This window comes from Diadema antillarum, unplaced genomic scaffold, assembly GCF_040938485.1.
Source record: "Diadema antillarum isolate AM-2024a unplaced genomic scaffold, OU_Dant_1.0 seq00000930_RagTag, whole genome shotgun sequence".
In the NCBI taxonomy this organism is placed as follows: Eukaryota; Metazoa; Echinodermata; class Echinoidea; order Diadematoida; family Diadematidae; genus Diadema; species Diadema antillarum.
Genome location: NW_027271781.1, coordinates 34,484 through 50,583, shown reverse-complemented (window position 1 = coordinate 50,583; position 16,100 = coordinate 34,484). Strand labels below are relative to the sequence as shown.

General features: G+C 37.1%; 1 protein-coding gene across 1 annotated transcript; it reads left to right on the top strand.

Annotated features, from left to right (window-relative positions):
- Positions 1 to 1,843: 1,843 nt before the first annotated feature.
- Positions 1,844 to 16,100, top strand: LOC139741440 (cytochrome P450 3A7-like). Its single transcript, XM_071652020.1, has 13 exons — positions 1,844 to 1,981; positions 3,012 to 3,105; positions 4,028 to 4,080; positions 5,952 to 6,048; positions 6,848 to 6,964; positions 7,861 to 7,952; positions 8,517 to 8,683; positions 10,189 to 10,319; positions 10,976 to 11,158; positions 12,935 to 13,155; positions 14,262 to 14,399; positions 14,844 to 15,006; positions 15,969 to 16,100. Exons 1-13 carry the CDS (start codon positions 1,920 to 1,922, stop codon positions 16,041 to 16,043), a joined length of 1,593 nt encoding a protein of 530 aa, XP_071508121.1. The 5' UTR covers positions 1,844 to 1,919; the 3' UTR covers positions 16,044 to 16,100.

Here is a 16,100-nt window from a genome sequence, read left to right as displayed (position 1 = left end):
CCTCGTCACCCGAGCAACATAGTCACGTATAACTGTAACAATGCGAAAGATCCGATGCAAATGATACACAATGATTCATGAATTCAGGAATACTAGTAGCCTTGTATGACATGAACGACGCTGTATAAAGAACGAAAAGCAAACCAGGAATACCTATAAAATAAACACGAACAAATCTGATAAAGAAAAGGAAGTCGGAATAAAGTTACGTGCTATGATTAAACGTAAGCCTGCACGAGGGATGGCAACGATTCAGAGATGTTAGAGTCAAGGCTGTAATATCGTCCTTTGATGTACACCACATTTTATGTATGTACATAAAATATGGTTTGGGAAATTTAGTGTTGTCTTTTTGATAACATTGTTCATGAACCTTTCTAAGGTGGAGTAGCTACACTGATTTCTATTCGAGAGTATAGAGATGAGAGAGCAGCTTCATTTTCAAAGCATGAAAGCTCTACAGATAGCATGGCAGGGAAAGTGGACCACTTTTTTCGTTTTGTTTTTCTTTTTTAAAAGGAAGGAAACCGGAACCAACTCCCCCTCACCATCCCACCCCACCCCCTTCGCTCCCCATCGATTCGTTGCCCATGTATATGCTTAAACCTATTTGGTTTTAAACACTCTAACTTGACGGCTATATAGGGGGGGGGGGGGTGGGAGGAAGGGGGCTTCCAAAATAAGGAAAAATATGATTCATTTGGGTTATGCAATAAGTCAGGTGCATTGCTATAATGTCCGTGCATGCATCAAATCTTGTTCTAATAGGCATACTGATGTCTTCCTGTGGCCCAGCTATGGTTGAAATAGACATTGACATAATAAATTAGACCCCAAACAAACCAAATCTATGGAGCATGTCGTCTTGATTCTCTTGAACAAGACATACCGACCTTTACTACATTTACGACTGTCTTTATGCGGTTGAGGTATGTGTAAGTAAAAGCACCATTCATGTTAGCCCTATACCGAGACACCGTGCGACACGTTGTGGGATGCAACGACAGGGCTGCTATAGTTACATTCATGTCTTGGTTGACCTTCAATATAAAGTGATATCATGTAAATTTGGAGAATGAATGGAGAGTCTACTATAGCGCTGACCTCCTGTATAAATCAAATGATTCAAGAGCCCATGACAAGTTGAACTGGGATGTCTGAATAATGGACAGTGTTAAGTTGCCATTTGAAGGTTTCTAGAATAACCTTGATATCACCCCAAAAAGGTTATTTTAGGGTTTGTTAAAACAGTATAGTCTGTGAGTTCGCCTCGAGACTATACCATCGTCCCTCAATAGCATTCTTGAACTCCTTGGTTGGATCATTTTGATATCATGCTCATCTATATGATCTCTACCCACATTCTGTGTTAGCATAGCTTCTGATGAAATCAAAGTCCTCACATTGCTTGACTCTGCTCGGTCATGCGTATAGAAATGTCGACGAGTTAGGGCGGTTCAGACGACGAGTTTCATTTGGTGCGCGTCAATATTATCACAGTGCAGCATCCTCCATTCGCAGCGGGTGTGAGCGACTATAGCCTAATCGAGGGATGTCAACGTGAATGCTGAGCTTTTTACCTTTTCGAAAGTGATAATAATGAGGACAATAAATATGTATTTGAGACCGGAAAAAACAAAAACAGCAACACATCTGAACAAATGGTACAGTCAAATACACTATTCGGGTTAAACTTCGTAACCACCCACAGTTGCTTCGAATGGCATCGGCTCAGGAAAGTGACAGAAAAGTTCAAGTGCGCACTGTTTGCAGCAGACCAAAGGGCATCTAGAGTGATTCTTTTCTTTGATATATTCGGTATTGATTATGCAGAAGTGACATTAACATCGACATTAACCAGCGCGTTTCTTCAACGACGGAAAATATCTGTCCAACCTGTCGAACCTATACTCAAAATCATGGAGATATCCCTGTCGATGTCTTGGCCATTGCTTTGGACAGTAGTAGCTCTCATCTTCGTGTGAGTTTTAAAAGTTACATCATTCTTTACTTGCAGAAAATTATCTTTTCATTTTGCTTGAATGGCTGAAAAAGGCGAGTCATAAGCCTCTCGTGATTGTATAGAGATCTGCATGTGCAGAGGCACAACGATATATTATTGACATACTGAAGGGGTAGGGTTAGCTTTATACTGTACTAACTGTGTCATAAAGACATTTCCAGGGAGGCGCTAGAAACTTTCCGCCTCATGGTATTTCAGATCCAGAGGTTTTCAGTATCACGTAGGTATAAGGTACAGGTGATCATAGTGAACTGAAATGGTTAGAGCCTCAGAGGTGCCTTGTATTTGCACGATAACTGACTAGCAATATTAAAAAGATAGACAGGCGTAATCAACATTGACGAACCGGTATCGAACCATGTATAAGTGATAAAGAATCGGATGCAAAGAAACTGGTACATATATATAGATATAGATGTTGATATAAGTCTGCAGAAGTAATGTTAGCTGTAGTTAAAGTGGTGTATGTACATGTGAGCGTACACTGCAGGGGCCGCAAAACTGTTTTTTTTTTTTTTTGGGGGGGGGGGAGGGGGTGATGGGGCTCTAGGTTAGTGCTTGTAGTTTTGGTCAAGGGTCAAACAACGGTACCCTCGGACGGAACCCTTGGGAAGTCATTCGTAGGTTTTGCTGTGAATTTTACAAATCATTGGCATAATTTGCTCGTTTTCTGGCAGAAATTGGTGAAGCTTTACATAAGCATGATGAGGTGAGAGACGTTGGGACAAAAAGAACACGCTATCATTATGATATTCTATATTGCTTAGCTTTGAACGCCGTGTACATTGTAATAAGATTATAGGCGGACATGGCAAGTTTGAACTATTCCTCTTAATTGAAGGTTGCACCATGCAACACTATTATCTTTTATAGTATGTGAATTACATAAATGCAATTCTCCGAGAGACTGCATTGAAATATATTTCTTTTTCGTGCTTAATATTATTTTTATATTAATTTGAATGATTTCGTTCTGTATTTTGCACAGGCGCGAAATATGGAACATGTTATATTTCAAAAGACGTGGGATTCCAGGTCCCACACCGCTGCCTTTTCTTGGAAATACTTTGGAACTAGCAAAGGTAGGAATGGTCAACCAAGTAGATATAATGTATCATCAGAAATAAAACGTGGTATAGATTGATAGAACAATATTTTTTCGCCCATTCAATGTTTGGGTCAAATTCTACAAATCGTTTCTTCCAGCATTTATGGACACCAGAGGTGTTAATCAGTCTTCAATCTGTCTTTCTGTCATTTTTCCATTTTTTTTTTTAAATCGGTCTCTCAAAGAAAAACAAAATGATTGACGTTTGAGACTTCGCAACGTCTGCCCATTGCAAACTTTTATTTTTCTGAACATGGCAGTTGATATAGGGGACAGATATGACCCCGCATGTAGTTATGACGAACTCATCACCAATCATAATTATCATTGAAATTTGAGTATATTTTGAACCAAAATTGACAGGCAGTTAAAGTTTAGATGTCAGTATGCGTTTCACGATGCAGTGCTATAATAATTATTAATATAACGGCATGGAATGTTAAAGTTCACGTGAGCATGATATCGATTTGTATCCAAATCCCAGAATGGTCTTCTTTCCCCCATGCATGATTAAGAAGTGTCTGTCACTATTGAATATTGACTTCAAATCGCTGTACAAAAAGGACTTATTGTAGCTATTGTATTATTTTGAAAGAATTGGACATGAAATCTGAATTGATTGACGGAATCAAACTAAACACTAAATAAAATGCAATAAAATTGATTTCGATTATTGAACTGAATAGTTTGGTAAAATTATATACGGATGTGTCTCAGCCTTAATGGAAGAGTTTTGAACAAATAAATACAATAAGACAAATAATAGAGGGAACGAATAAGCCTTTCACAAGCATGTTAAAGTGTCGACAAATTTGACAAGAAAGAGTTCAAGTACGACTATGATTATGAGTACTATTTCGATTTCTGTTTTTTTTTCGATTTCTTTTTTTTTTCAGGGACTCCATCAGTCCATGACGAAGTATTCCAAGAAATATGATGATGTTTGTGGGTGAGCTATAAATCCTTAAAATCTGACAGGAGTGCCTCTATTAACTACTGAGAAAATGCTGAGAGTGAGGAATATTCGATCATTAATGTTATATGACACCAACAATGCATTTTAACTCGCGCTTGCCCTTTCATGGTGTGATCATACACTGTGCTAAATAAATATTATACGTGACAGTGTTGCGCGCCTTTGACAGCAGACATGATGTTTCGTTATTTCCTCATGTTTTATCCAACTTTTTATAGCAGTCTTCCTATTCATGTACACGTGTGTCTTTCATGTAAGACAATAATCTGCATTCATGAAAAAACAAAAACAAAAACGAAATACCTACAACCGAAAATACGTTTGTGAGCAAAAAGTATAATCATAATAGATGTGCAGAGGTTTGACAGGGATGGAGAAGGGGTATAGGAGTCAAGTATAAAAGAGATATAGGTACATTTATCTATAAGAGACGTGGTCAGTTGGGCTTGGTCATGGCGTTTGGAAGAAGTTGAATTTGGTTGTGTAAGGATTTGTGTTTGTTGAGTGAATACTATAATGCTTCTTCTTCTTCTTCTTCTTCTTCTTTTTTCTCTCTCTCTCTCTTGACAGGTTTAGGAATCAAGATGAAATTTGATTATAGCGTTCACATGAATTGATCGGATAATGCAATTGCACATGCAGCAGCGGAACTAGTTAGTATTCACCTGTATTCACCTGTCTTGTCGGGCCTCTGGAAAGACAAAAGTTTTGTAATGCCCTCCCACTTTCAGTAAACTTCCCCTGTATGTCAAACTTGAATACTTATAGTCTTCTTTATAGCTGTAATCAGCTACTATTGAGATGATTACTCTGCGGAGTTTGTGAATTTGCTGTACTTCTTTGACAGGAATGCATCGACTTCTGACTTGAATCTGTTAACTGTAGTTGCTTCCACAGCTGACTTTGGTAGCAATTCCAGTGAGATACAACCCTGTGAGTGAAGTTATTTTTCCTGATGTTCAGACGTGCATGTTGTTTCTGGATCTTGAAGTTGTGGCCCCGAAGATAGACTGTCTCATCTTTGTTTTGAAAAGCTTAGAACGGTTGGTGTCAGTGAATTATAGCCATTCATGATTTTAAAGACTTGGATCATGTCGCTTAGTATAGTATCATGTGAACTTCTGACATTTTATCTTATGCAAGCTATATAGCTTTTGAATACGTGCAATGGGCCTTATGTACACTACAGCTGTACTATCGCCGATACTATTTATATATTCACAATTCTCGGTCATGTTTACTGTTATATCTGTATCTACAGGGGTCTGCGACAATATGCATTCCGTCAGAAATGGCTGACCTTTGTACTTTCCAGTATATATGAACACAACAATCTCTTTACCACATTTTCCTTGTGCGTTCGGAATTTTCCGACACCAGATATGCCTATAAAAGATACATTTATTTTATCAGGCACTAAGTTCACTGTTATAGGACGGATTGATTTGAAACAATACTGCTGAGAAGTCAAACGAACAACGTTCATATAGTTAGTTTGATGTTTAGGTCAGTTACAAAAAAAAAATCAAAAGTTCTCCCTATAATCATCTGTATCGTTGTCGCAGAAGGCAGTCTGCAACAGGGTAAAATATAGTAACCTTTACGTGTATAGTAGGTCCTTACCAGGGCCACCTCCCTGTTCTTACAGTTAAATGCGCGGTGAACGTGAATAATGATGAAGCTACACTAGTACTTGACAAAACGATAGAAGGCCTTTAGCAGAAACAACAATGACACATCGCAATCAAACTGAGAACGGGTGTACGTGAACCACGGAGTCTTTGAGGTTCTATTATCAGTTTCTCCTCTCCCTCTTTTTTCTTCCTCTTCTTCTTCTTCTTCAGTATTTTCCTCTTTCGTCGGCCCGCCTTCCTTGTGTTTGACATCGAAGTCATCAAGCAAATCATGGTGAAGGACTTCACTAACTTTGTCGATCGTGCTGTAAGTTATCCGTGGTGTACTTACAACAATCAACCAATCTTTGTTGCAAATTTTGTGCGCAATTAGGGCCTTTTGATTGAAAGAAAACTCTGTATCAGCAAATTAGATTTAGTGTATTCAGTTTTTACTGAATATTTTTGAAAGATGTGTTTTGTGCATGTTCTTTTTGTCATGATTTACCGTTAATTGTCAGTATTTCATCAGATATAGAGCTAAAAAAGAGCAATCTGTTGTGTTTGTCCTTTGTTGTCCCTATTAATGTACTTGTAATCATGCCACAAATATGTGTAATAAGAATTGATGAAATTGTAGGATAATGGTATAGCGATTATAGTGTGTATTATATCATTTTGTAAGTATGTGTAGGACTATATCATATTTGATGATATTGCTGGGAGAAAAAATAATTACAAATGATGTGCCATGCAGAGAATTATATAAATCAAATAAAATCAAATTAAACGTGTTTGTTTCTGTTGCAGGATTTTTGAAATTATCTTTCTTAATTCTTTACTATAAAGACTTACAACACATGCCGCTGATTTTCAAATTTACAACATTCTTTAAAAAATCAAACTTCTTCTTCCTCTCTTAAACTATTAGCAAATATTTGTAGATTTCTAATTTGTGCACCATTCTGCTGAGCGCCATCAATAATTTTCTCTGAGTTAAAATGTACAGGGAAATTTGGAAGTGTCGATGATTTATCAATGACAAGGTGATAAATTCTACTTCTGGTTCCCAATGATTTTAATATATTGACGGGTTAAAAAGTAGAGCCGTTTTTACGTTATTCCAGCCGGACGTTCTGAAAGTGAGTCCATTTGATAAGATGATAACCCAACTCAAAGGAGATCACTGGAGGAATGTGCGAAACCTGCTCTCACCGACATTTACTGCGTCAAAGATGAAGATGGCGAGTATTTTCTTTTTAATCACTAAGTCCGGAAACCACATTTTGAGCTTTGTGATGCTATGTATATATCACAATGATACATCTTATCTCTCACTGCTAATATTTCACACGGTTGAATAAAAACTCTAATATCAGTTAAAAAACAAAAGTAAAAACAAAACAAAACAAGGGAGCCTGCTTTGTTTATTTCCTTTTTTTAAATTCCGATGCAAAATGCTACAAGTCTCCTGAATCACTAATGTTATAATTACATTCTTAAATACATTTTACAAGATAGAGGTTGATATTTCTGCCTCAAATTGACATTTTTGAATTCTTTCAGAGTTTGTGACGTTTAAGGAATTCATATGTTCCATCTAATAATTGTCTGCAAAGTTCTGACTTGTCAATTCATATTACATATTACATAATAATTTTCGCGAAAAAAAAAAAGATATTCCACTACTTGATATAGGGTTAAAATGCCATATTCATGTGAAGGCTTAATTTGGTGTCCATTGTACTTAAGAGATCCTTAGCAGTTATGCGCTGCAATGGCAGATGAGTATAGGCCCAACCACCATAATATTGTACTCTCGTATTGCTAAAGTATATAGACATGTCAATGATGAAAGTAGAATATTTTTTGACAGCGCTGAAATACATGCCATGCATAAGGTCTATACACGTAATACTATATATTATAGTATAGTCATGCGAAATACTAATTTCTCTGAGATGGTCTGCCTGTTATCAATGTATACAGATTTAACAATCGCGATTCAATCACTTGGCGACCATCGTATATTACTCAAGTATTAGGCTTGTAGGTCTTTGTATTTCTTTGTCGGTAAAAATTGTAACTGTAATGTAAATATGATTTCGCTATATACTTCTCGATATTTTGTACTCATTAGATGTCAAGTCTTGTGAATGAGTGCTGTGACAAACTCGTACACAACATCGGCAAACTACAGGCAGAAAACAATCAATTGATTGAATGTTTTTCGTGAGTATTCCCCCCCCTTTTTTTTAAGCGGAACCAGTTAACCAATTGGTATTTCGCCGACAGAATGATATAAATGAAGTTCTATCGACAAATTAGTGCTGTTTTTTTTCAGAAAGGTGTATAAATTTGTTAGAGTGTTTAGAAGGTAATTAACATTGGTTTATAAGTACTTGTATAGTTGCATACAACAGACTGAGCCAACTTCTCTATGTAACTTAATCATTCAGGACTATAACTTGGAAAGTAAAGCGTATGCACGTCCATAATTTCCGTTTCAGTTGAATTTCGCAAATTAACTCATTGAAGCAACAAACACCCTCATAATGGATCCATGCTTTTTTTTTGAGCGGATATGAATATGTATGGATATACATAAATGCTTCCGTGAAATATTGCAGAAAATGGAAGTGCTTTGAACCAAGATTCTGATACAAAATGATTTGCCTGTAAATGAGGCTGAGCTGCAGAGTGATTATCATTTACATCTCTTTATAGGCCTGTAGCTCACGATTTATTTGAAAAGGTAAATGTTTAAAGTTTTTTTAATGATTGATAAAAATGCAGAACTTTTGGTCGCTTCTCCATGGATGGTATTGCCCGGTGTGCCTTCGGACTTCAGGTGGACTCTCAGAACAACCCAGACGACCCGTTTGTTGAGAACGCGCGACAGTTGATCAATGGCTTTGCTGCGATCAACACGAACGCGACCAACCCGCTCTTGGTGCTTGCTGGTGAGATCGAGATATCCCTCTTGGGACTGCCTCTTTGTATAGATACTGTTGACGGCGTGTAGATATTACTTGTAACCAGCACCAGCGAGTGAAAGAAAGGGGTTGGAGAGACTTCTGAGACTTTACACTGGACCAACAGACCCCTCTGTTGATATGGGCAACAACACTCAAAACGGTCCATTTTCAATGTTATTGATAATAAATATCTACACTCAGCAAAAAAAAAAAAAGTAAACGCTTTTTCAGGTTTAGATTTCTCATAGAATATTTGGCTGAAAGCTAATGTACTATATACCATATTGAAGGTAATTTAATTGGCTATCCACCTAGTAGGTCAACAAGAAGGGAAACTTAACGCATGAGTGAACACCATCGTTTTCTCTTCCAGGGCACAAAAGTAAAATTTGCAAAACTGAACAAGTTGTCATTCATGCGTATGTGCTCTTCCGTAGAACAATGAGAACAAACAACAAATTTCACACAAAAGGAAACATGAATTAAGTTGCAAAAACAAACCTTTGATATCTATGATATCTTTAAAGCCTAAAAGACCAATGAAGGCTAAAAATAAAGGAGGAAAATAAAGCATCTTATGTCAAATCTAAATTCAAATGAAATAAGAGAAGAAGTAATAATTAACAAAAAAGGTACAAATTTGAGCTTTTTTTCAAATGAGGAAATTTCAAATAATGTTAGATTCTTGAAATTGTCTCATGGATTTTAAAAGAAATAAATAAAGAAATTTAACCATCTTTATGCTTTTTATTCCCTATGTCATTTGAAGTTTGACTGGACAGAAAATTCTTATTTTTCTCCTTTAGTTTCCCACTTTGTTTTTCTTAGAGGTAATAAAGAGATAAAGAGAACAAAAACTTATTTTTCCTAATTCATTCATGTCTCTTATTGTGTTAAAGTGGTCTTTTGTTGTCAATGTTATTGTGAAGGGCATTTGCAAATGAAAGAGAACATGTCAATTTTTGCAATTTTTAATTTTGTGCCTTGGAGGACAAAAACGAATGTGCTCGCTCATGCGTAAACTTTTCTTTTTAATTAACCTATGAGCGTAATAGCCAATTGAATAACCTTTAATATGGCATATAATACATTGATTTTCATAAAAATCTTCGATAAAAAATATGACCTCGAAAAAGTGTTTACTTTCTTTTTTTGCTGAGTGTATAAACCACACATGTTTCAAATCCAATGCTTGTCAAGCATGTCATGGTGGCGCCCATTTGCGTTTATATGAATCTACACTAACAGGATTTTTACCTGTGAGCACTTGAGAGATGATCTGTTCCGTGATAGAATTGACACACTAATAAAGTGTAATCAAGCAATAATAATATTGTGCTTGGCACACAGCATAAAAGTGAAACCTACAGCATGAAATTCTCCAGAGTACGTAACCAAGAAAAGCACCTTTGAATAGCACTGTTAATAAAAGTTTTCCTATACATACAGCAGATTGGAATAATCATCGATCTCAATTTTTCATTTTCAAGCCGTCTTCCCTGCATTCAGGAACGTCCTTAACTTCCTAGACTACAAGGGATTTCCTCGAAAATTCTTAGATTTCTTCACGTCGGTGATCAACGAGACTCTCTCTTTGAAGCGGAGTACCCAATCTGGACAGGTGAGATGATAAACTCACAGAATATCCTATGGCACATAGTCATCTCAACCAGTGACGCACTCGCTGATCATCGTGACGCGTTAAATTTAACTGGACTCCATGTTCTGGCGAGAAAAAAATAGCACAAACGGAAAAAAAGCAAAACAAAAACGGAGAGGTGACAATATTTAAAAAAAAACGGTCAGAAAGTCATAGCATTTCACAAAATGGTGATTACCGTCACGTCACGATTGTGTAAATCATGCAGATAAGGCGAGTATTATGTTACGGGGGGCTCAGACGTGCATGCATAATTAATCATGAATGTCGATATAATTATATCATGCATATAGGCCCTCTATATTAGAATGTATTACTAACAGAATGTATATGTATAATGTTGATGTATATTATATATAAATCCTGTCTGTTTGTGTTTATAGATACATGTACATGCATCCCTGTTAATCTAGATTTAAAACATCGCCACCAGCTAGTAAGGTTGGAAAGGAAACTATGTTTTAGTTGTTGTTGCGGTGTAGAATCTGGGAGAAAAACCTCCGGAGGGATGAAAACTATTAGTATATAATTATAATATCTTCTCCCTCTTCCCCTCCCTCCTTAATATCATCGACATCATCGTCATCATCAATGTTGTCGCCGTTGTACAATCAAAGCATCGAAAGGACTTCTTGCAGCTTCTACAAGACGTGTTAAACAACAACGACGTCGAGATTGGTCCGACAACCAAGACTGAAGACCTCCACGATATGGTTGATGAACACCACGGCATGACCGAGTACTTCGTGAGCAAGACACGTGCCAAAGCAAACATGACAAGAGATGAGATTTTGGCCCAGGTTTGAAATACTTTGGTTCTTATTTTCTCTGATGGCATGTTTATGAAGTGTAAATCGCCTGACACATGGCGGTTGGCAACGCATAGCTCCGATGGTGAGCAGTTTCTCGTTGATGTAATTGAGTTTAACTCTATCCATTTGAACTAGCCATTGTGAGAATGAGTGTGAGAAAAACTGGAGAACGCATTTACTGAAACAAAAAAGAAATAAAAGCAAGTTAAAACTCTTAGAAGTGCTGAGAACATTAATGATATTTCTGCCTCCGCCACGAAGTGTCCCCGGAGGCATTTAGTTTCCCAGTCGGGTTGCCCGTCCGTCCGTCCGTCCTTCCGTCCGTAATCAATTTTGTGGACAGCGTATCTAAAAAACCGCTAGAGGAATCCTAATGAAACTTTGCATGTATATGTATGAGAAGGCGAAGTTGTGCCTGTCAACTTTTGGGTGCACATGCTCAAGGTTAAAGGTCAAAAGGTCAAAGGTCAAATGTTAAAAATGTCACGATTTCCCCTATATCTATGCAATGCCTGGAGGTATTTTCTTGAAACTTGGTGTATACATGAACTACCAAATGAAGATTCCCCAGAGAGAGTTTGGGGTCATGAGGTCGAAGGTCAAGGGTCACAGGTCAAGTGAAAATGTTAAAATTTTACTTTTTTCTCCATATCTCACAAATATTTCAAGATATCTTCATGGAACTTAGTATATATGCATGTGCTGACTGGCAGTGATCATTTAGGAAATTTAGGGGTCAGGGGTCAAAGGTCAGGGGTCAAAGTTCAAGGTCAACTCATCAAAATGTCATTATTTCCCTCTCATCTTATGCAATGCATGCAGGATTTTTTCTTTAAACTTAGTGTATGCATGTACATGTATTACCGAAGACAGATTCTCTTGGAAGTTTCTTGCCAAAAGGTCAAAGGTCAAAAGGTCAAGTAAAAGTGCTAAATTTCACTTCTTCTTTAAACTTATAGAACGGTCAAAAGTTGTGTACAAATCCTCAAATCCCCAAATACCTGCACTACGGACAGTAACTGTTCATCCAAATAAACCTATAACAAGGAAAGTGAACATTCAATGCATTTGTGACAAAGCTGTCATTTTGATATTTTGCTAGTTACGGTTTAGCTCATCACACATTGTCAAGACATTGTGCTATAGACCTATTCGGAGAACCATGCATTATGGCGGAGGCATACCAGTCGCCATAGCGACATTTCTAGTTTTGTGTTTAAAATGTTGTAGCTGACATTATTATGTAGGCCTATGCATACATAATATATATATAATATACGTGTGTTGGTGTGTGTGTGTGTGTGTCATAAGAACAAAATATAGCTACTCTCAAATTAAACTGTTTTATAGGATCTTTCGATCGTCGTCTTCCACCCACCTTAATGTTGTGACTGTCTTGACATGCAGAGATCATTTTCTATCGATGGACCATCTCGTGTATATAGTTGCAGGATATAGGCCTATAGAAACATTCTGATAAAGGACTGGATGGGACCAGAGCCACTATGAGCCGATCTTGTGTTACTCACTGAGTCTTTATCATGCAAGGTGCATCTTAATCATGTTGATAACGTATAACATGGGCGGATCTAGGAATTCCGTAAAGGGAGGCGCCTTTACAAAGTTAAAGAAGGGGGGGGGGCTTTTTATTTCTCTTGTTTAAAAAAAAATAATAAATAGGGGCGCGGTCCCGGTGCGCCCCCTCTGGATCCGCCACTGGTATAATGATGCTTTCAAGTGAATATCATCCAAATACATGTATAGGCTCTGGTGTTCTTCCTTGGAGGATACGAAACGACAAGCACCCTTCTTGGCTTCGTTGCCTACTCCTTGGCCACTAACCCTGCCGCGCAGGAAAAACTCATCGAGGAGATCGACGAATTAACGCCGACCAGGGATTCGGTAGATTACACCTCTGTTGCCAAGATGCCATATCTCGATGGCGTAATCTGTGAAACCCTTCGAGTTTACCCGCCTGCACCAGCGTGAGAATTCAAGTTTAATCACACACCTTGTGCAAGTTGGCCCTAAGAAAAACGAAACATATCAATATTGGATCTAAATGATTACTTTTGTTTTTACAAGTGTGATATTTGTAACTGTATAGACCTATAGATAAAGTGATATCATGACAAAACAAATCTTGTAAAGGCACATAATCTTCAGTATATTTTCTGTTTTTCAACATGAAATCAAACAAAAAATGTAAATACTTCTTAGCAAATTTCTTTCATGTTGCAAGAACCTATATAGCATTGTCGATATTAGGAGGTATATAGTATCATTTTTATAGTATATTATTTTTTTCTTACTGTAGTCCAAGTTGTAATTTTGATAGTAATAGTAATAAGGTCTCATTTACCCAGGGTAGCCTCTTCAGTGTTGCCACTGCTCTACCAGAGGGTCCTGCTATTATTATTACTCCAGCATTGCCAGGTACCCATTTATACACCTGGGTCGAGAGGGGCATGGTGGGTAAAAACAACTTGTCCAAGGACGTAAGCACTGGGCGGGATTCGAACTTGGGTCTTCCGATATGCCACAGCCTCCCCACGTTTATAGTTAATTGTTATGTTATTTGTTTGAATCATGAAAATCAATAAAAACATAAAAACAAAAAAGACTGTACACATTTAGTTGTAGAATCATCGATCCAAAATGATTTCTATGATACTTCTGTGTAAAACCAAAGGCACATGTTGCTATCATCACCTGAGCAATATCCATATATATTTAAATCTGCTTATTGTTGATTTCTATTCTTCGATATGGAGAGTGTATTAGAAAAACAACAACAACAGCTTATCAGCTAGTTTTATTTGATTTCTAATTAACATTTGATTTTCGTTGGGTATTTCAAATAATATTGCTACAATGTCTTAGTATATTCATATTTCATAATTATGATCTCCAGAATCAATTCAAATAATTAGAGATTACAACTTTCGTTCTGAGCCAGACGTAGAAAGACATTCAAATAACATGGTAACGTTTTCACAGCACTGATTGTGAATTTTCACAATATACTCATTTAGAAATCAGAGTGAATGCTCCAACTAGTAACAACCTTTCCTTGCATCGTTTTGTACAGAGTCGATCGTCTGTGCAATGAGACTTTCACCTGTAATGGCTGGACTATACCCAAAGGCAGTCAGGTCTTCATACCGATTTACGTGATACACCACAGCGAGAAATACTGGCCCAACCCAGACAGATTCGATCCAACGAGGTGACCGATCATCCTCTTATTGTCGATTGTTTGTGCCGACATCGATAGAAGATGTCGGGGTGACCTTCAGGCAGTCACAATGAGGATAATCCGTGAATTTGTTCAATTCATCTCATTGAAGATACGACATCAGTGTCACAGACATAGACCTAGAATGAATATGGATTTAGAGTGTAAAAAATAGTCTGACTAGTCGAAAACAAACAAACAAGCAAACAAACAACCAACGTGGCTACAATTATTTTGAAATTAAGAATGATCTTTTATATAGCGAACGCGCTGTATTCGTGAAGTGACAAGTCATATTTTCTCTCTATAGGACATGAATGTATAAGAAATATGATTCCGTTTTGTCGTGAACTCTTTTCAATAAAAGACTGTGAGGGGCAAATCTTAATTAAGGTCCGGAACAAAAATATATTCATATAAAAACTATGTTTTCAGGTTTTCGAAGGAGAATCGAGAAGGGCGCCATCCACTGGCCTGGATGCCCTTTGGCGCCGGTCCGCGAAACTGTATTGGAATGAGGTTCGCGCTCATGGAATCTAAAATGGCGGTCGTGCGTTTGCTGCAGAACTACCGCTTTGAGGTGGCACCAGAAACAACGGTATACACACAGGATTCTACATCAAATGTTTGAAACGCTCTCTTGTACTCGGATTCTATGTAGAACCAGGGAGGCTACCAAAAAAAAAAAAGGATCTTGCAAACAAGTTTAACAAATTAACATCACGTTAGTAGAGGAGCATAAATTATTAGGAAATGTGAATCACAAGTATGATAGGAAATAACATAAATTCTATGATAATTGATATTTGATCCATGAAATTGTAAAGAAGAATAAGTGTTAATGAATGAAATAACAAACAGAATGGAAGAGATTTCATCAAAGTCAAACCTGCAGTAAAATTGATTTGGAATTTTGAAGTTTCACATGCTACATGAAACGGTGGTAGTATAAGTAACTCTATACATAAATTATTTTGATTTTATAAGAGGTATACCGCGTCTTCTATCTTCACGAAAAAAAAAATCTTTTTATAGATAATATAATGAAGATTTTCTTGCGTATCAAAAGACTAAAGTGTGAGGCGGTAATGTCATCTTTTTATAAATCTAACGTATAGAAATTATGTAATGCAGTTATTTATAGTAGGTGTCACTGTTTTGTAGAAAAAAAACACTCACAAATGTCACTTTAAAATTGGGCATCTTCATCATTTTGAGGTCCGACTTTGAAGAAATCTTCACCACTGTAAAAGTGTTCGTGTAAAATTACTGAAGTCACAATAGTCGTCGTGATGGTGTAGAAAATCGTCATGAGAATTACAGGAGGGAACCCCCCCCCCAAAAAAAAAGGAACAAAAAAGGAAGAAAAAGCCGTGGTAAAAACAACAGAACAATCTAAACATAGTTTTAGAAAGTTGAATATTATAGTGATAACAGTCATGATAAAACGTCAGATCGTTGCAAATTGCGTATCACGGTATAAACTCATCTAAATTAAAAATGCATCACAGAACCCACTTCTTCTTTCGTCAATGCAGTTATTCTTCTTCGATATTACAGATCCCGATTAAACTGGGAACCACCCTTGTGAAGCCTCCAGAGGGCGTCCTACTGAGAGTCAGTGCGAGGAAGTAAAAGACATCCTGAACATGGAGCTACAAGACTAGTCATTACACCATAGCGCTACTGTAA